Source organism: Notamacropus eugenii, chromosome 1 (genome assembly GCF_028372415.1).
Source record: "Notamacropus eugenii isolate mMacEug1 chromosome 1, mMacEug1.pri_v2, whole genome shotgun sequence".
Taxonomy (NCBI): Eukaryota; Metazoa; Chordata; class Mammalia; order Diprotodontia; family Macropodidae; genus Notamacropus; species Notamacropus eugenii.
In genome coordinates this window covers 68,187,155-68,209,363 of record NC_092872.1, presented here as the reverse complement: position 1 = coordinate 68,209,363, position 22,209 = coordinate 68,187,155, and the positions used below count along the sequence as shown (strand labels likewise).

Below are 22,209 nucleotides of genomic sequence, written 5' to 3'. Positions count from 1 at the left end.
TTGGCTTTCTCCCATACCTGGAATGCTCAGTCCCTTCACCTCTACCTGTTAGCGCCCCTGGCTTTCAAGACTCAGCTTGAAGCTTTTCCTGTTTCCTTTTCCTACCCCCAATTGATAGTGTTTTTCGTCTTTCAGATTACCTCCCATAATCATGCTTCTGTATGTACCTAGGTCATGTATATACCTATCTACATGTTGTCTCCCCCCATATAGGGCATGGATCAAAAAAGATGGGACTAGTCATGTGGGCAAGAACAAGGGATAACTGATGAAGAATATATGAATTCTACTGATATCCTTGGGATGTCAAGAGAAAGCAAGGAAGAACTCTAGCTAAGAACTTACAGAAACACATGAACAGGAGTTATACAAGATGGCAAACCTGAAGCAACTGCAACCTTAGAAATAATCTTGTCCAACCTGCTCTTTTTATAGATGAGGATACTAAGGCCCAGAGAAGTGACCGTCCTAAACAACATAGTAAGTAGCAGAGATAAAATTGTGCTTTCTTGAAATATTTAGGTAGGAAGATATTTACAGAAAATTACATAAACCAAAGGCAAGAATGTACAAAGCAGTAAAACCTAACTATTTATCAACTGAGTTATTCTTTCCTCTGCTATCCTATGCTATTCTGACACAAGGTCCACTGATAAGAGCTTTGTTTTTCATATAACCAACACTGAACTGACTATATAGTTGGTGGTTAGGAAATATTACAACTTAATAACATCTTTTCTCCACAAAGATCCTTCCATGGTACCTTAACATAACGTAGAGGTAACTGGGAGTACTCAAAGGCTGTGTATATTAGCATAGAATTTCTAAAAGGTCCTTCCAAGCATGGTATTAATGACAAACTGCATGTTTAATGTTTTAAGTACCAGTCAGTTTCTTTAAATTTGGTGTGTCTCATCACCAGGTTAACTGTGTGCTGATGAATCATTTTTAGCTATTCCAATTCTCACCTTCCAGTAAGTTTTGAAGAAGTTATGATCTATGACAATGAAGACAATAACCAACTCAAGGAAAATATATAAGTATGTTTTTATTTGGTATTTATTTATAGAGAAAGGAAATGAATAATTTTACTCTAGTAGTTGAGAAAAACAGAATTTTACTTAAAAGTTTTCAGAAGCACTGACTGTACTCTGGCAAAAAAAGTACAACAATAATAAATGTGCTGCAGTTTTAAAACTCTGACACAGGAGAAATAAAGTATTTTTCATTTGTCTTTTAAAGACATTTTGAAAACAGCACAAGGATTAAAGACCTGGGAACATAAAACAATACAACTTATCCTTGAAAGAATTAAGAACATTGAGCTACCTATTTTAAGTGATAACCTCGTGTTAAAACCATCTGTGTTGTTTTCCTTAATTCATAATAAAAAGAGCAAACTGGCATAAAAAAAGAGGTTAAAATCGACCTTTCCAATCTCTTCAGTACATCATGCAGTTTTGCAAAAAATCAAGAATACCTTGTATGTTTTAGGTGAAAAATTTGAGCAAAAATTTGAGTCCTTTTACAATTTTAATTTATTTAGCCGTTGGCCAAATGATGTTTTAACACTTCAGGCTGTATTAATTTGAAGAATCAAGTGGATTGTGTCATAAAGCTGAGCAAAATTTGTGTTTTATTGCAAAAAACCCCAGAAAGACCTAGGTGGAAACATTAAAATATGTTAAGAGTGTCACAATAATTTCTAAATGACCTTAACATTAAAGTTTCATTCTATTAAAAAATTAGAAAAGAAGCAGATCATAGACATTCACATCTATCAGTAGAAGATATATTCTTAACCAAACAAGAGACAGAGGTAATTACATGAGATAAAATAGATAACTTTGATCATATGAAACCAAAAAGCTTCTGCATAAGCAAAATTAATGCACTGAGGTTAAGAAGGGTAACAGTAGAATGGGAAAGGGCAGTAAAACTTTGTATCAAATTTCTGTGGTAAGGCTTTGGTATCCAAGATATTATATAAACAATTAACAGATCTATCTATTTATGTCTCTTAGATATAGCTATATAAAAGACCAAAAGTCATTCCTCAATAGAAAAGTGGCCAAAGGAGAGGAACTGTTCTCAAATGGAAAAATTGCAAAATATTAACAATCACATGAATGAATGCCTCAAATAAATAATAACAAAAGAAATGCAACACCAAGGCTTCATCTCATAACCTGTAAATTGGCATTAAATGGGTCAGTGTTACGTAAAAAGATAGGCATAGCAAAGATACATTGCTGATAGAGCTTTGAATCTGTAGAAATATTTTGAAAATCTATTTAGAATTATGAAAATGAAGTATTTAAAATGTCCATATCCTTTGACTCAGATTTTATTAGTAGACTTAATCCCCCAAGGAAGCCATTGCTAAGAACAGTTCCCCTATAACTAAAATATTTATAGCAGCACTTCTTGTTGATAGCAAAGGACTGGAAACAAAACAGATGCTCACTGATTGAAGAATGGCTAAACAAACTGTGTTAAATGTATGTAATGGAATGTTACTGTGCTATAAAAAAATGATAAATATAATGAATAGAGAGCCATGAAAATCTCTACATAAACTGATGCAGTGAAATAAAACCAAGAAAATAATATGTAGATGACAACAATGTAAATGGTAAGAACCACCATGCATATAGTAATCAAAAGTGAATGTTACACTTACTTTCAGACTTTTTCAATGTGTTGATTGACTGTTGAGTTTTTCCCCTCTTTTTCTTTTTCTTTTTTTTTTTGTGTGTCTTTAAAAAATACTAAGTTATATGGGATAGCTCTTTGTAAGGGATAAGGGGAGAAATACTGGGAAAAATTGGCATGGTATATAAAAAGACATCAGTAAACCTATTTTTAAAAATTAATTTTTTTTAAATAAAGAGAAAAAAGTTAATACTAACAAAAGAATTCAGAGGTGCTAGACTTTGGGAGGGAGGAAACAAGAATGCAACATTGATTTTCAAGTTAACATATCAGAGAATAGAAACGAAACAAACATATACTACCTTAAGATCCCACCTGACAAGAGACAGACCCCAGACTGTACTGTCACCAGTACTAGAACAATCATCCAGAATATGACAGTTGGAAGGAATCTTCATTTGGTCCAACACTTACATGAAAGGCTCAAACTCTATACCTGCATGGTCATCTAACCTCTGCTTAAAGACCTCCAAGGCGGGGGAATCCATCAGTTCCCAAGGCAGACTATTCTATTTTTAGACTTCTAATTATCTACCCACCACGCCCACTTATATCAAGCCTAAATTGTCCTTTTGGCATCTCCAACCCATAGCCTTTGGTTTTACCCTCTGGAGCTAAACAAAATAAATCTAATGACTCTTTCCTTTCAATACTTGAAGGCAAAGATAATGTTCCCCCTCAATGTTTTCTACAGGTTAAACATCTCTAGCGATTTCAACTAATTCACATATGACATAGGACTCAAGGCTCTTCACAATTCTGTCAGCCTTTCTCTTCTTCCTCTATCCCATTCAACACATTACTTCAAAAACAATCTTCCCAATATACCATTTTAATGTCATTCCTCCATTTAAAAAACTTCAGTGATACCCGATTACCTACAATTACACTCTAACATCACAATACCTGTATCCAAACTGGACCACCACTATTCTGACCTCTTTTGAGTTCCACTAGTTTTTGAGGTAGAAAAACAGGATCAAAAAAAATCAAGACTAGGAAAACAAGATTAGTGTGTGACCATGAATGAGTCACTTAACCTCTTGATATTCTAAGCAACCAAGACAATATATATTGGGAATATTTGAGGAAATATTCCTGGGAACATGCCAGTAGTAGAGAAAGTTATCTCATCTGAGAGTTTCCTATAACAAGTCATAGGCTCAGGTCATCTCCCTTTCCCTAATAGTTCTGGATACTAATAGCATTCTTGATATGGTATATATTCATTGGAATAGGTCCTCTACAATTTGCTTTGATACCTAAATGTAAATGTCAATTCAGTATTTTCCAAGAATTAAAAAGTATTGCATCCAACATACTAGTCTGGTGATCTAATTGCATAAAGCAGACTTTCAAAATACTTGAAGCTCAACAATACTTTTCCAAGCTTTGCAAACAAAACTGGGGTGAGAGCAGAGTGCAGTCTAGTGCAACCTTGCCAATGCAGGGTGTGCCTAACCTAACCAGGTGCATGCCTTGGGGGCAAGTGAAGCAATGGCAGCCACTTTCAGGAGATCTTAGCTCACTAACAGTAAGAGGGTAGGACAACTGGTCAGAAGGAAATGACAGGGGATCCTTTGCTGGCACTGGGAGCAGGACTCTGTTGCATTGTCTATTAGCAGTTCAGGGTCGCAGGCCCAGAACAAGGAGAAGCACTAGCAGAAGCAGGAGCCCTGGTTGTAGTTGCAGGGCAGAAGAAAGTGCATGTGGTCTCTCACAAATCAGAGTAGAGGCCAGGAGAGCAACAAGCATGGCTCTCCTTAGATCATTCCACCTTGGAAGAACTAAAAACTTACAAACCCCTCAGAAGTGGTTCTGAAAACAGCTGCATGAAAAACCTGAAGCTTGAGACAGCCTCCCCTCCACCTGGGAGCACAGCCCAACTTGAGGTAAAGTTAAAAGTCAAGAAATAGGCAGAAAAAATGAACAAACGACAAAAGGAGAATTGGATGATAGAAAGTTACTATGGTGGCAGGGAAGAACAAAACATAAACTCAGAAGATGACAACAAAGCAGCTACGTGCAAAACCTCAAATAAAAATGTGAATTGGTCCCAGGCCCTGGAAAAACTCAAAAAGAGTTTAAAAAATCAAATAGGAGAGGTAGAAGAAAAAGTGGGAAAAAAAGTGAGAGTAATGCAAGAAAATCATGAAAAATATAACACCTTAAGAAGCAAAATAGGTCAAATGGTAAAAGCAGCACAAAAACCAGCTGAAAAGTAAAACTGAGAAGAACTGGACAAATGGAAAAAGAGGTACAAAAGTTTAATGAAGAAAAGAATTGCTTAAAAATTAGAACTTGACAAGTGGAACCTAATGACTCCACAAGACATCAAGAAATAAGAAAAATCGAAAGAATGATAAAAAAGAAGAAAATCTGAAATATTTCATTGCAAAAACAATCAACCTGGAAAACAGAATGAGGAGGGATAACTTAAAAATTGTTGGACTACCTAAAAGCAATGATCAAAAAGAGTCTAAACTTTGCATTTCAAGAAATTATCAAGGAAATTCTGCCTTGATATCCTAGAATAAGAACGTAAAATGTGAAAGACAATATCGAAATGTCTGGTTAAAAGTTCAGAGCTGAGTGGAAAATTTTACTTTCAAATATAAGATTCAAGAGAAGCATAAAAAGATAAACGGGAAATAATAAGGGATTCAATAAGGTTAAACTGCTTACATTTCTACATAGGAAGAGGATACTTTTAATTCTGAAGAAATTTATCATAATTAGGACAGTTAGAAGTCTACATAGAGGGCATGGGTGTTAGTTGACTATTGATAGGATGTTATTCAGAAAATAAAATTAAGGTATGCAGTGGGAAAAGGGGAAAGGAGAGGTAGAATGGGGTAAATTATCTCACAGAAAAAAAGGCACGAGCTTTTACAATGCAGGTGAAAATAGGCGGGGGTGGGGGGTGGAGGGTAGGGGGTGGAGGGGAAAGGGAAGTTGGGAGGGGCAGGCAGGCAGTGCTCAAGCTTTACCTTCATCTCAGTTGGCTCAAAGAGGAACTAATATACACAGCTGTGTATACAAATCCCTACAAGGAAGGAGGAAGGGAGAGTGATAAGAAAAGTGGAGGGAGCAGGCTGATAGAAGGGAGGGAAAATTGGGGGAAGCAGTGGTCAAAAGGAAAACACTTGAGGAGGGACAGAATGAGAGAGAGAAGGCTAAACCGAGGGAAATGACATTAAATTAAAATGGGTTTGCACAAATAAAACCAATGTAGCCAAGATTAGAAGGAAAGCAGAAAATTGAGAAAAATGTTTACAGCAAGTTTTTCTGATAAAAGCCTTTTAACTCAAAACTATAGAGAACTGAGTCAAATTTATAAGAATACAAGTCATTCCCCAACTGATAAATGGTCAAAGGATTTGAAGAGTTTTCATACAAAGAAATCAAAGCTATCTCTAGTCATATGAAAAAATATTCCCAATAACTACTGATTAGAGAAATGCAAATTAAAACAGCTTTGAGGCACTACCTCACACCTAACATATCAGGTAATATGACAGAAGAGGAAAATGACAAATGCTTGAGGGGATGTGGGAAAACTGGAAAACTGATTATTGTGATACTGTTGTGATCTGATCCATCCATTCTGGAGAGCAATTTGGAATTATGCCCCAAAAACCATGCATAGCCTTTGACACAGCAGTAGCACTTATAGGTCTGTATTCCAAAGAGAAGCAAAAAAAAAGGGGGAAAGGTCATATTTTTTGCTGTGTTGTTTTAGTAATGCAAGACTCTTTGTGACACCATTTGGGGTTTTCTTGGCAAAGATACTGGAGAAGTTTGTCATTTCCTTCTCCACCTCATTTTACAGACAAGGAAACAGAGGCAAACCAGATAAAATGACTTGCCTAGGGTTACACAGTAAGCAACTATTTGATGCCACATTTGAACTAGGGTTTTCTTGACTCAGGACCCAGCACTCTATCTACTGCACCACCTAGTTACCCACAAAAATATTTATAGCAGCTCTTTAAGTGGTGGGAAAGAATTGGAAACTGAGGGAATTCCAAACAATTGTGGAATGGCTGAATGAACTGCGATATATGATGGTGATGAAATACCATTGTGCTATAAGAAATGAAAAACAGGATATTTTCAGAAAACCTGGAAAGACTTAGATGAACTGATGCAAAGTGAAGTGAGTAGAACCAGGAAAACATTGTAGATAGTAACAGTAATATTGCAGGATGATCAATGATTTAGCTATTCTCAGGAATATAATGATTCAAGATAACTCTGAAGGACTCATTGAAAAATGCTATCCATTTCCAGAGAAAGAACTGATAAGAGTCCGAATGCACATCAAAGCATACTTTTTTACTTTATTTTTTTGGGGGGGTGTCTAAGTTTTCTTTTACAACAATAATAATGGAAATATGTTTTGCATAACTCAACATGCATAACCTATGTCAAATTGTTTATCTTCTTAAGGCAGGGTGTGAGGAGAGAATGTGGAACTCAAAATTTTAAAAAACAAATGTTAAACATTTTTACATGTAAATGAAAAAAGAAGATATAAAAAAAGGTTCAAGAAAGCTGGGGAAATCAAAGATCCTTTACAGATCTGAGTATCTGTAACAAAACCCTGTTCGAACATTTATACTATGAGGAGAATATAAACCCCAAATATTTCATCATTATAAAATATAGTAAAGTTTCTCAAATGGTTTCCAGGTCCATGCTTCCAAGTTTATTAAAATTTTTAAGGCAAGACATAATTTCAAATACCTAGACCCAAGTCATGCGCTTGATAGAGAATAGATACTTTCTGGAATTTCAGCATCAGATACTACTGTTTCACCCTTAGAATGTTCTGATGTTTTGTGTTTACTTTTATCTGTCTTGGATATTACTGCCACATCTCCTGTCTCTTTCCTAGTAAGACTAAATTTTTTTGAAGCCAGATGTTTTAATTTTTCATGAGCCAAAGGTGTATGCTCCCCATGTCCTTTGCTGTTCTGGCTTATCAGGCTCTCAGAGAAGGAATGAGAACAACTTTCAGACTGTTTCTTTGAAGAATGTTTTGAAGTATGTTCACTCATTCTGGCACTTTTCTCTGAGGAACTTCTACTATTTCTGGAAGACTCCTCTTCTTTTCCTTGATCTTGAGCTTCAACAATCACATTTGCTAAAAACGATAATGATGGTGTGGGAACAAATTCTTCAGGAGGAACCTGTTGATCAGTGCTCTTGATTCTGTGAACTTCTTTGGAAGAAGATAAGGCCTCCAGAGTAGAAACTGGAAACTGGAAATTGTCAAGAGGCAAAGAAGTTCTAATATCACCACTAACTTTCTGAAATTGAAAAGTACAATTCCAATTAGTCAAAATCATCTTAATTAATAGTCTGAAACCACTTAACAATAACCTGAAATTTCTATTGGCTACTGTGACTTTATTAATAAACATAAAAGACATTTTAGATTCAATCGCTGATTACCTATAAAGTTCTGGGGATCATTTCTCCAACTGGGGGACTATTTTGCTCTTCAGAAGCTTCGATAATTACTCGGCTATGTCTAAGTGCATTTCCCATTGCCTACAAAGTCTCAAGAATGGGGACAGCAGGTGAAAACTTATAATAAATAGGATGTGCTTCAAAAGGGACCTACAACAGGGAGAAAAGAGAAAGCAGGAGGCTGGGGAAAGGAAGTTTCTGCGGGTCACCTCCATGCAGATGGATATTTTTATACATTGAACACAACTAAGTCAGTGAGAGCCCATTTAAAAAAAAACTGCCTGGGATCCTCTTATTAATCTGCATAACTAAAAACTGACTCCCAACTTTCCCCTGCTAGAAACACATATCTACATATACATTTACTTATATAAGAACCCTTAAAAAAACCCAATGCTTTTTTGATCTCTTATTATTCATTCATACTACTTAATTTGTATTACTGTGCTTTTTATTCCAATTTCTTATTTTCTGCCATCCTGAAAGTTTGTTTATACCAGTATATGGCAAATTGTCAAAAGGCTCTCAAAGTTTCTCATCTTAAAATCTCATTTTTTTATTTTGTTAAATCTATAAAGGTACCTATATATTAATCATTGATCTGGAAAGACTCTTAAGAGATCAAGGGGCCTAGTTCTTACTTCAAAGTATGTGAAAGTCTCAGTCATTCTAGATAATGTCCATGTATATTCCATCTTCAAAAACTTCTGTACACAGAATTCATTGGTAACCTAATTCAATGCTTAACTAACTTTTTGGTTTAACTTACCATTATTTAAGCCCATTTCTGTTTTTCCTCTCTTTATAAACAACTGAATTATTTAGCATTTTCCTCACAATAAAACTCTTCTCAAACCAGTAGTACAAAAGAGAGATCACTGGCCTAGGAGTTATCTAGATTCCAGTTCAGGTTGTACTAGCTGCTATGTAACTTTGGAGGCACAGGTAGGTAACAGTGAATACAGTGGAGTCTGGAGTCAAGAAGACCCAGCTTCCTGAGTTCAAATCTGGTTTCTGACACCTCCTAACTGTGCTGCCCTGGGCAAGTCACTTAACCCTGTTTGTCTCCATTTCACCATCAATCAAATGAACTGGAAAAAAAATGGCAAACCACTCCTGTATCTTTGCCAAGAAAACCCCAGAAGAGTTTACCAGGAGTAGAAAATGACTGAAGTGACTGAACAACATGTAACTTTGGGCAAGTCATAACCTTTCTTGAGTTTCTGTTTCAGAATAGATGACCCCTTTCAGTTTGAACCTCATTTTACCCACCTATAAAATAAGAAAACTACATCTTATTATACTGTGAGAAACAAGCAAAACTAGAAAAGCTACTTGTAAATTTAAAGCATTATATTAAATTTCATGTTTTCTAGCTCTAAGATTCTAGGCTCCTCAACTTACACATCATCCCTCTACTTTCTAGTCAGTTGCTAAATCTTTCTAACTTTCTCATTTCTACTTTTGTCACATCTCTCTTGTATATACCCTTCTCTTTTTCTACCCTCTTTTTGTCTTCTAACCCTGCCATCACCCTGGTCCTCACCCTTATTACCTCACAGCTAGACTTCTGCAATGGTTTGCTGGCTGATCTCCCTGCCTCAAGACTCTTCAGTCCTGTTCATCCTCCACAACGGTTATCAATATGATCTTACTAAATGGCAAATCTGCTGATGTCACACCCTTCCCGATCAATTCCAGTGTCAAACATAAAATCCTCTGTTAGGCCTTTAAAGCCCTTTATAACCTGGTTCCTTTTCACTGTTCTAGTCTTCTCATACTTAACAACACCTCCCTTCTCCTCACTCTGCCCCTCATCAGACTCAGTGACCTTGTCTTCCTTACTATTTCTCACATAAGACTCCATTTCTCAACTCTGGGTATTTTCATGGGTATCCCTTGATCCTGGAATTGTCTCCCTTCTCATTTCCACCTTCTTCTTGGCTTCCTTGACTTCATTCAACTCTCAGTTAAACTCCAATCTCATGTAAGAAACTTTCTCTCTTTACGTTAATATTAGTGCCTCCCCGCAGATAGCTCCCATTTATTCTGTATCTTGTCCATACGCAGTTGCCTGTATATTGTCTCCTTCACTAGGGAAACTCCTTGAGAGCAAGAATTGTTTTTTGCCTTGTTTTGAATTTCCAGAGGTTAGCACAGTGTTTGGCACATAGTAGGCACTTACAAATGTTTGTCGACTTGTAGGTATACTAGTAAATACTAACATTTTAATTTATGGTCTGATTGTATAAATAATTATACTATTTCTGTACTTCAGTTGTTTTCAGGGTTTTCTTAGCAAAGATACCGGAATGGTTTGCCATTTCCTTCTCATTTTACAGATGAGAAAACAGAGGCAAAGAGGATCATGTGACTTGGCCAAGGTCACAGAGCTAATAAGTGTCTGAAGCCAAATTTAAACTCAAGATGAGTCTTTCTAACTTCTAACCCAGCATTTTATCCACTGTGCCACCTAATTTTCCAATTACATTATAGTCTAGTACATATTAAATAAAAGTAACATGAAATGAATAACGGATAACAATGTAATTTTAATATTTCACTATTTGCAACGTACTAAAATAAACTGAACATTTGCAGTATTTGCAAGGTTAAATTATGAACCTACTGTTATTGAAGAGATCTTCTCAGTAATGTCCTAAACAATGAAATCAAAAGATTCTTTATTAGACTAGGGTGGATAACACCAAAATGAAATTGAGAGAAAAGGCATAGCTTGAAGGTTGTGTGCCTGCTCCTGGTATACCTTCACTTACCTGGATGCTCTGTATCTGTCCTAGGTTAGGTTCTGACCTTTCTTCAAGTTCCTTCTTTTCTTCTATAAGTACAGCATTAATTGTAGAGTTCATCTGGGGATGATCGAGGAAATCAAAGTCTGACTGATTTATACCAGCTACTGTGGCGAGCTGCCCAAGTCTAGAAGAAAGGTTGGGTAAGGAGAAGAATCAATAGTTATTATAAATGCATACAAATGTCTCAGATCAGAGCAAAGAAGCTGGCCAAAATGGAGTCCCATATTTGGTCTCAAAACAGGATCCTTTCCCTGACTCATTCACCATGAATTATCTTCTTGTACTCTCTTGGGTGGTTGTTCAAATTTTGAGAAGAATCTTCCAATAAACTATTGTAAATAGTATCACTTTTATTTGCATTCCTTGATCTCACACCTGTCAGTTACTGCTTTCATAGGGTTATTCTTGCAGGAATGTACTTTCTACCTAACCCTTTAGCAATACAAATTCACCATGTATTCATTTTTTTAGTGTAATACAATATGATTTTTAATTTGATGGAGCTTTACCCATGTCAGTGGAGAAACCATTTTGTTATATGTGCAATTTAGTTGAATACTGAACCTTCCTTAGGCAAGTGACAAAAATTTCAAAAGCTAAAGTTAAGCCAAGGGAAGAAAACAGCATATAACCTACCCAGCATCTTTAAGGAGATCCAAAAAAGCATGGAACTTTTGGAAAGATGTCTCAATACTGCCCAAAACTCCATCATCTTCCAAAATCATGGTTGCCAGTGACTGTGCATGAAGAGCCTCAGATAGAGAGAAATTTATATTTCGCAACTGGGAATTTTCAAGTTCCAGCTAAAAAAGAACATAATTGTCATTTATTGCAAACAAGAAACAAAGCTTTAATGAAAAAAGGATTAAGAAACTTGTTGTATTCCACCCACTATGAAAAGATACAATTTCCCCCCAAATTAGGGTAAAATAGCATAAAAACTCAGATTCAGTTTTTATTTATTAAATTTTTCTTCAAAGTAGTATAGAAGCTCCCAGTAAAGCCACTTCTACCAAGAGCTATCAGAAACTGCTTTGCAATTACATAGTTTTAGAGAGCTGTCTGGGCACCAGAGGTCTAATGACTTGCATGTCAGAAGTGGGACTTGAACTCACATCTTCCTGAGGCCTGACTCTGAGGCCAGCTTCCATGCTACCTCTTCTAAGGGACTATAGAGAAAACTTGTGGTTCTATAAGCCTAAATGATTACATAACCAAAAAAAATTACAATGACAGGTTCAATTCATGCCAGGTTTCCAGAAAATGCCTACTTTTTTAGAAAAATGTTTAAAACGTTCTGTTAATTAGGAAATGAAATTAAAAGTCTGATTTTAAATATATAGAAGTTTAAACTAACCTCCAAAATTGAAGGAGAAACATGTAATGTGTTCATTTGTGTTTCTAAAATATCCTTACAGGGAACTGTAGCATTAATTCCTAAAGTTTCTCTCTGTTGCTTGTTGAATTCACCTTTTCAAGGCCATGTTCAAGGTTCTCCATCAGCCTGCCAATCCTGCCACACTGCTCCTGCTTCCATCATGTTCTCGGACCAGGTTGCTGCGCTCATTCTTTCATCGATGCCCTTGCTCATGTCCCCCTTTCTGCTCTGCTACTGTAGGTACTTTATAAACTGCATCTGCTAAATGAATGCCCTTCCATGGCTTCCCGCAAAGCCAGGCTTCACTTTCACAAAGCCTTTCCTAGCCCTGAGTCGCTCCGTTGGCTTGTGTTTCCTTTGGCACATTAACAGTGTCTCTTCTTTATTATTTTATACTTACTTTGATACTCCAAGTGGTCCCACATCTTCCTTCGCAAATTACAAGCACCCCAAGACTGCTTATGTCTTAAATTTCTTTTCCACCCTCTATGTTACCAGTGCTTAATGAGTAAACAAAGCCAAACAAAACACAGAAATAACTAAGTTTTTTGCCCTTATATTTTAGGCTAATTAATGGAATATGTACATGAATTCAACACTAACGTTAATAGACAGTGACCAATTTTCAAATGTACTTTCTAATTTAAACTTCATTCTAAAGTCTAAATATCTCAGCTCCAATACAGGTCACAAAAATATAAATTCATTTGAATTTTACCTCAGTTATTCGTTCGTCAGCCTTGATTCTCATAATCCTTTCTGCTTTTAGTTGCTCTATGCACTCTTCCAACTTCTCCTGTGGAAAACCAGAAAAATGATTAGAATTTAGAAAGACCTGAAAAAGGGGGAAGATCTTAGGCTACAACTTCTTCATCCATAAAATGGGAAGGTTTGACAGAGTATCTTATAGGCTTCAATAAGCTCTAAAAAGCAAATTTTTAAAATAAAAGGTAACTTATGGGTCATCTAGTCCAATTTGCTAATTTGAAGACAAACTCATGTTCAAAGAAATTAAGTTTTTTTTTGGCAGAGTATACAAGTCAATCAATAAACACTTATTAAGACATCTACTATTTTCCAGGTACCATACTAAACACAATAAACACAAAAAGGAAGTAAAACATGATTTCTCTCCTCAAGGAACTTTCATTATATAATGGGAGAGAAAATATGCAAATATATACAAAGCAAGTTATATACAGGATAAATAAGAAATAATTGAGAGAAAAGATCTTGAAATTAAAAAGGGTTGGGGACAGCTTCCTGTAAGAGGTGTTATTTTAGGTGGGCCTTAAAAGAAATCAGGGAGGTTAGTTGTTGGAAGAGGAAGGAGAGCATTCTAAGAAGGGTGGACAAGAGACCTGTAGTCAAGAGGGTCTTAGAGTAGCCAGGAGGTCAGTGTCACTAGATGGAAGAATATATGGCAGGGAATAAAGTGAAAGAAGATTGGAAAGGCAGAAAGGAGCTCAGTTATAAAGGGTTCTGAATGCCAAACAAAGGATTTTGTATTAGCATTTGGAGGCAACAGGAGGACACTGGAATTTTATTGACAGTGTGTGAGTTTTGGGAAAAGATAATGAGTTGTTTTGGATATAATGAGTTTAAAATTGAGTTTACTACACATCCAGTTTGAGAGGTCTGAAAGGCAATTGGAGATATAAGATTGGAGCTGGAAGATTTGAGAATCATTAGCACAGAGATGATTAATCCATGGGAGCTTATGAGATGACCAAGTAACAGTATAAAGAGAGGGGAGAAAGGGGCCCAGGACAGATCCCGAGGGACACCTAAGGGTAGAGGACATGTTCTGGAGGAGGATCCAATAAAGAAGACAGGGAATGGGTGGTCTGATAGGTAAGAGGAAAACCAGGAAAGTAGCTCCTGAAAACCCAGAGAAAATGGAGTATTAAGGACGAATGGTCAACAGTGTCAAAGGCTGCAGAAAGGTCAAGGAGAAGACCAAGAAAAGACTGCTGGATTTGGCACCTAAAAGATAACTTTGGAGGGAAAAGTTTTGGTCAGAAGGGAGTTGTGCCCAGAGTTAAGTGCTAAATAAATGCTTTTTTTATTCTTTTATCTTTGGAGAGCTGGACCTTATTCATTTCAGGCACAGGGAAAAATGATACCCAGAAATGACAGGTAAGAATAGTCTGCTGGCAAAAGAACCCTTTTTCTCCTCATTCCTGCCCTAGTCACTCTCCTCTAGACCTCTGACATCACTCTGGAAACCTCCTCATCCTGTCAGATCACTTCCCTTGGGGAACTGATACCTCCTCAAAAGCCCTCTGGCTGAATGGCTCTTTCCCCAACCTCCATTTAAGCAGGGAACCTAGGTTGCCATCTCTTTATTTTCCTTGGGCTGCAATGCCTGGTCCCCCATCCCCGCTTCAGCTTCCTTTTGTGTGTTGTCTTTCTTCATAAGATTGGTAGCTCCCTGAGGTCAGGGAGTTTTTCTTTTTCGTATTCCCACCCTTGGCACATTTAATTAATGCTAATCAACTGATGGACCAACTGTCCAAGTTGGCTGGAGCATAAAGTATACAGAATGACTCTATGGAACAGAGTAAATACAAAGTAGTTAAATAAGGCAGTTTGGGAGAGAGGGCACTAGCAATAGAGGGGGAAGTCAGGTAGTCTTCATGTAGAAGATGATGCCTGTGTTGCATCATAAAGCAAGAAGGCAGAACATTTCAAGCACAGAAACAGCCAGTGTAGGCAGATGGGGTGTGTGCATCCTGAGTGAGTGAGTACTAGAAAGACCAGTGTAGCTAGGTCACAGAAGAGACTATAGCTAATTTCTCCCTTCAGTTCTCACTGGATCTATGCTGTGAGAATTTCATTCTCTGCAGCACCTCATCCTTTATGAGCTGATTTTCTCTGTAGGATCCTAAACCACAGAACCCTATTTTTTCCTTTTAACTCACTGAAACCCACTCTCCCCAATAGAGCACATGTGAGACTATTGTTAGGATTCTTTTCTTTATATTCCACGTTGTCTATTTTAAAGACTGCTGTATGAAAAAGGGTTTGGATTTGTTCTGCTTGACCATAAAGGAGAGAACCAAAACAAAATCCCAGGAACAAGTGGCAAAGAAGCAAGTTTAGGTTTCATGTGTAAAAAACACCACCAACTCCCCCCCCCCCCCAACAACTCCCTAACCACTTAGAATACAATGCGCAGCTCCTAGAAATATCAGTTCTACAGTTACTCTAGGATTTCAAAAGAATAATGGATAACCACTTGTTGGTGATGTTGTAAATAGGACTTTTGTTTAGGTATAGCTTGTACTGGGAGCCTTCAAGATCCCTTCTAACTCTGAGAATCTGATTGTGATAAATAATACACGCGCTTTGCAATTCGTTTTAGTCAGAATGATGAATCTGCACGTATTTTTTTTTTTTAATACTATTTCACCTTTGAGACTAATCAGATACTTGTGAGGAGGGCAGGTGAAGAGGGGTAAGGGAGCAGAGAGGGTAAAGGTACAGACTTTGGTTACTGATAAGCTTGCCATTATTAGCAAAGCACGCGGACAAACACATCCTAACCAATCATGTAAAATAATTTTAAAAACTGTTAAATTCTGACCCTTGAAAAGAGAAGACTACCTCTACCTTAGAAAACTATCATATACTATTAAGGGTAGTCTATCTGCCCTAGATTATTCAATCGCACAGGATTACAAAATCTTATCTGACATGATTTCATGACAAAGACCAGGTCAACACAGAAATGAACATCTGGACAAAAAGTTAATTTTAAATCTGTTTTTCTACATAATGCCCAAATCTGGACATTTAGCACATATTGTGTTGTGTGGACAGTCTCAGACTTGAGGAAAATATCTATGTTTGGGTATATTAAATATTTTAAGGAGTTCTGAAAACTATCCTAGCTTTTAATAATTTTATTGCTTTGAAAAATACTCTATAAATACATTTCAGAATGAGATTGCCCTATATTAACCTTTTTTCCATAAATGTATTATATATCAAGGACACTGGGTATAGTTTGGCCACAATTTCCTTTATTACTATCATTTTATTTGGGCACACACAATAGATTTTCTAACATGGAATAGAAAGAAGAAAAATGCACTGTTTCAATCCACTGCAGCAATCAAGGAGGATTAAGTTTAATAGCAAAGAGGGGAAGACAGGAAACACTTCCCACAAAAGCTCTATGTTTGGGGGGGTAAGCAGAAATAACTCAAGTATTATCTCTAAAATTTTATACTTTTGTCTAATATTTCAGAAGTCTATTTCAATGCTTATGCTTTACTAGATTTTACTCAGGAAATAAAATTTATATGGTCTTGAAACTTTAAGGAAATAGCTGGTTTTATTCAAAGCAGGGGACCAAAGAACTTTTGGCTTTATGAAAACTTTCTTCTTATAAAAAGGTTTGAACTCAATTTTTGATGTAAACTTTGGGAATAAATTTGTAAAGAAAGTACCAGAGAATCTTTTTTAAAGTGAAAATTTATAATATTCTTTACAATTCCTTACATCAACTTTATAAATATTTGACTATCTTAATTATCATAAGTTCTGATTACTAACTTGGTATAATTATAGAAAGTATGTCTTATTTACCACAAATGAGCTTAGTTATATTTTAAAAACAGGAATGACACTGAGTACATGCAGGATATCTACGTATATAACTTTTACACAAATTATTTCCGATACAGCTAAACCTAATTTTGCCTAAAACATGTAGTAGTTCCTAAAATGTAAATCTGTATTTTTATAAATGAAGTAACATTTTTTCCATTATAATTTCAGATCTTCCATAGCATTTTCTTGTTGATAGCCAATTATCAGTGGCTCTTACTACTTTAGCTTCAAGTTTTTTCACCCTATCTTATTCAAATACTTGTAAAATAAAAAGTTTACATGATGCAAACAAGCTTGGTCTCTGTTATCTGCTGGTTAAATTTAAATTTCCATATATCATTATTCCTAAGGCAGGTACACTGTAGAATGCAATCTGATTCTTCTTCAGCCAACACTGAAACAAATCAGGGAACAGTCAAAGAAAACCATGCATCTTTCACTCTCAATTATGGAAAGCACTTAAAACCTATACAGTCTTATTAACTAAAGAACACTAAAACGATGTCTTCAATGCTTTTACACTTAAATATTATTTCTAATATAAATAACTTAGAAATTTTAACAAAAAAACCCCTTACAATGGTTTGGAGAGTGGTTTTCAATCTCACAAAACCTTAGAACTAAGGTACTCTTTCAACAAAAATTACATTTGTCACTTTAGGAATATAACACCTATTAGACATCTAAAATAAACTTCAATCCATTTAACTTTTCATTCTGCATAAAATCTAGATGTACTGATTTCCTGAGTTCATGACCCCACTGTATAATATGACATTTCATCTTATTTATCTTACCACTTCTTTTATTTTCTACATTATCTATTTTTAATTGTGGGCCTAATTTGTCCATTTGTAACAGCTGTAAAAGACGCTCACAACACAGATCAATGGAGATCTACAAGCTAATCATAGCATAGTTTGGAGAATAAGGTTTTCCTTCTATAATGGGCCAAATAAATCCTTGAGGGATTATGGATCATCTAGCAAAAAAATTATCAGCAAATACTACAATCTGGGCACCTTACCTTCTATAGGGCCTTCCTTTAACTTCAACTCCACCATTTCTTGCTTTTGCTTAACATTAATGACAAGAACATTGCCAAACAAGGTTATTTCTATTACAGCTTTTAAGTCATCTTATATAAGCCTGATGTAAGCATGGGAGACATTTAAGAGAAGCCATTAACGTCCCAGATTCACAGGGACCTCAGAGCCCATCCTCACCAACTTCTACATTTTACAAATAAGCAAACAGGCCTAGGAAGGTTAAGTGACTTGAACTGGATGGTATTTTGCTTTACTGAATCAACTGCTTTTTTCACCTAACAAATAAGCACACTAGAATCTTGGATTCTTTATATTCTTCAGTCAAGTGTGATAATACAGTCCTCAGGGAAACACCACTTGCAAAAACCAGCCTGTTCCCTTATGAATAACCTCATCAAGGAGAGCCTCAATAAATAAATACATTAGTCTCCTACAAATTTTATACAGATGTCAAAGAGGGAATACGACTTGGTAGTAGTTATGGCTGATCTTCTGGTTACCTTTCTTGATCAAGAAAGTCTGAGTTTTTTTCCCCCACACTTACGGTGTCTTTCCCTTTTTCAAATACCACAAGCAGCTCTGCTATGCACATTTGGCCTACTTTTCTTCAGGGACATTTCTACAGCATGTCTAGGACCCGTTAACTCATTTTAAGAGTCCAACTGTGGTAGTTTCACATGGCAAAAAGGCTATAAAAGTCTTTGCAGATCTTTTCCTAAGGTAATGTGTTCATTTTCCTACTACAAAATTTAACCTTTATACCCTTATATTGGGATGACTGCATATCTGGGTCATTCATTAAGGATTCAATAAAAACTGTTTTTTTTTCCTTCCACTGTTTCATGAAGCATAAACAAACATTCTTGAATCATCCACTGTCCTTCTCCACAGGAAAACTAGTTTATACTCTAAACTGTTTTCCTTGGCAGTCAAATCTTTCTATTTGGCAAATTGGTCAAGTGTTTGCTGACAAAGGTGCTTTTTGGGTTCTTTGAATCTCATAGTTAAGGCAGTTTCATTTCCTAATCTGCAACTCCAATAATTTGTTTAAACAGATCAGGCTGAAGTTGTTTTAACTGGATTCGACATTTTTCCCCATTCCTATTCTTTCCACTAACTTTATACTAATTTTGATCTTTTCTCTAACTAGTCAGTAAAAAAAGGTGATTCAGGTACAACTTCTGCATTAGTAAAGAGTAATTTTCTGTTAAAATATAACCAATTTCATTTTTTGTTATTTGGTGTTTATCATATTTTTTTCTTTTTTAAAAGAAATCTTTGGCTCTTCTGGCAAGTCTTGCTGTCCAATCTGCCTGTAGATGTTTTCTCATCATTGTTCTCTTCTGAGTTGGTGTTTGAGCTTTCTTGTCACCGTAGTAGTTTTTTACTGGCAGGTTCTTTTGTTACCGTTTGCTCATTTTCTCAGACCATTTCATGACTTAGAACTTTATGTCAGGGTTGGGCTCTGCTACCATGGCGTTGGGCGAAGGGAAACTGGAGGGGGGAGGAGTGGACTGTCCCCAGCTTCAGGCTTTTTCACAGCTAGCTCTAGGGTGGGGGTGCAGAGACTGATGTGTGAGTTTTTGGTGATTCTCAGGTGTTGTGATCTAAAGAGGGGCAGTCACTGCTCTCCTGGTACTTAACAGGAAGGTCCCCTGCGCTGCTCCCTTTCAACCCCAAGAGCTAGTGCTCCTTTCTGCCCTCGAGCTGTGACTAAGGCCCCTGTTCTCCCCTTGCCCTGAAACTGAAACTAGGCCCCTGCTTACGACCACATGCTCTCCTTTCTGCCCTGGAACTGCAATCCAGAACTGGGTAATGGGCAATGAAGAGGGCAAGCACAAAAGGGGGAACCCTCTAATCTCTTTCTGACCAGTTGTCCAAACTCTTTACTGTCTCTGGGGAGGGAGAGTTCCCACAACTGCTGCAACTGTTTCTGGTACTCTCATTACCTCTGAGGTCCACACCTGCGGTTACTGCCACATATGCTCTGGGCTAGCCCCCTACTCCTGTTTCACGGACTTCTCTCTCCAACCTCCTAAATTGTATTGGACTTCTGACCTTTTGTTGGCTGTACCATTCCAGAATTTGATTGTTATTTTAAAGCTGTTTGGAGGGGAATGTCAGACATCTTGGCTCTACCTCTACCTGCTATTTATCATGTTCAGAAGTCTTCTGAATTCATGATATATATCTCTGAATCATGAGGCTTCTATGCAGTTTAAAAGTCTTTGGCTTTCTTATTTTTAATGTAATTTCTTCTCTATTCACCCAAGCTTACTTTTGCATTGAAAACACCAAATATGAAATCACGTTCGTTTGGAATATCTCATCCAGCTATCTGTAGAATTTCTCTCTCCCTTCAGTTTCCGCAATATAGGTTGGCAAGTTTACTGTAATTATTTTGATGGTGGTTTTTCTGTAAATAGTTATCATGAGCACTGCTAAATGAGATAATTAGAAGTCCCATGAAATGTCTCCTGCTGCCTTTCAATGTCAGAGGAAACTACTACACAAAACCTTTATTTCCTTCTCAAAGAGACTTGTGATCCTTTGGTTTTCTGCTTTTGTTTATAGAGAGAATATCAAGAACAAAAGAATTCAGTTCCTCCAGTAAGTTCCACTTGTAAGTCAGTGAACATGGTTCTCGCATTCAGAACACTACTGCCATTACTAAGGGCTAACATTTCCTTAGCATCACTATGTGCTGGGCACTGTTCTAAGTGCTTTACAATTATTATCTCATTTTATCCTCATAACCACCTGGAGAGATAGGTGCTATTATCATCCTCATTTTACAACTGAGGAAACTGTGACTTGCCCAGGGTCACGTAGGATGAAGTGTCTAAGGCTCGATTTAAACCCAACTCTTTCTAACTTCAGACCAAGTGTTTTAGTTAATGTTTACAGTCAGCCTAAAATTTGTATGTTTTTGGCAACCTCTGTTCCCCTTTTGTACAATTCTGCCACCCAATTTCTAGAAACAAAGAGGGTGGCATAGGACAGACTACTATTTTGTATTTCTTCCCTTAAAGGGTTGCCATGGCCAAGGAGTTCACCATCAAGTAGTCAGTCTGGTTACTAAGCTCTGGCCTCTTCTACCTACCTCTACCCTAGCTGCCTGGCTGGCTCAGCCATGCCATTTTCACTCTCTCCATCAGGCTCAGCCTCAAGTTCACTACAAAATTAGGAACTGCAAGGCTAAAATCTAAATTACATTATTCTTGATTGGTTCTAATTCTTTATTGCCAAGATAACTAATTCAAGACTCACGATTCCTTCTGGTAGAGATAATGGGGTATTTTTTTTCTTTTAAAAATAAATATGCCATGGTTACTTAAACTCACAATAATCATATACTGGATGATCAAATTAATTTTTAGAGATGAGCCAATGAATTAAATTTACATGATGGTCCCAACTTTACTGTAAAAATATAGTTAAGGCTTCATGAAGGTACTTAGCATATTACTGTGGAAATTTGTAAAATATAAGCTACAAAGTGGAATAAACCTATCCAAACTTTAAAGATGATAGCCTCATACCTGTATTTCATTTATTTTGTATGGTGTTAGGCTAGTTTTTTCAGGAAGAGATTCTAAAATAGTGTCTTCGGACTCTTCTGTTTCTGAGCATGATGGGGTCTCCACAGTTACTTTCACAGGAAAATCCATTTGCTTAAAGAAAACCATAGGACATTGTTTAAGCAAGGTTAAAATGATCAAATATTAAATAAAGCACATTTCCAAACTCTAAGTAAAGTTATCTGATGTTTTCATCATGTAATCCATGACAGTACATATATCTGGGTAATATGACAAGCAGACGAATGTGCAAATCCATCTGCAAGCACTTTTCTTCCATTTTGTCTTAGAGATACAAGATAAAAGCTGAATGTAATGATGGGATACTTTTTCCTACGGGTTACACTGGGATTAGCTAATTTCAATGCTCTGAATCACAGTTTTCTTTTGACTTCACATAAGTAGGAGAAGTTAGATCATAGCTGAAAGGGGGCTTCAAGGATGAGCTAATACAAATCTCATCACTGGAGAAACCTAGGGCCTGAGACTAAGTGAACTGGCCAAGGTATATCCTGGGTTTTATTAAGGGGAAAGCCTGTAAAAAGACAGTTAATTTAAGTTGCAAAGCAGCGGGA

At 36.5% G+C, this 22,209-nt stretch overlaps 1 protein-coding gene across 5 annotated transcripts in view; it reads right to left on the bottom strand.

Moving 5' to 3' along the window:
* Positions 1–7,032: 7,032 nt before the first annotated feature.
* CEP78 (centrosomal protein 78) overlaps positions 7,033–22,209 on the bottom strand; it is a 32,658-nt gene continuing 17,481 nt past the window's right edge. For 2 of the 5 annotated variants that reach the window (XM_072605006.1, XM_072604997.1), the window contains exons 12-17: positions 21,596–21,727; positions 13,103–13,180; positions 11,643–11,809; positions 10,971–11,130; positions 10,823–10,852; positions 7,033–8,030 (exon numbers count right to left, since the gene is read on the bottom strand). In XM_072605006.1, coding sequence (XP_072461107.1) covers positions 7,476–8,030; positions 10,823–10,852; positions 10,971–11,130; positions 11,643–11,809; positions 13,103–13,180; positions 21,596–21,727 — 1,122 coding nt within the window. In that variant the 3' untranslated portion in view covers positions 7,033–7,475. The remainder of the gene's footprint in view (positions 8,031–10,822; positions 10,853–10,970; positions 11,131–11,642; positions 11,810–13,102; positions 13,181–21,595; positions 21,728–22,209) is intronic. The other 3 variants (XM_072605013.1, XM_072605022.1, XM_072605032.1) reach the window with 3 other exon arrangements.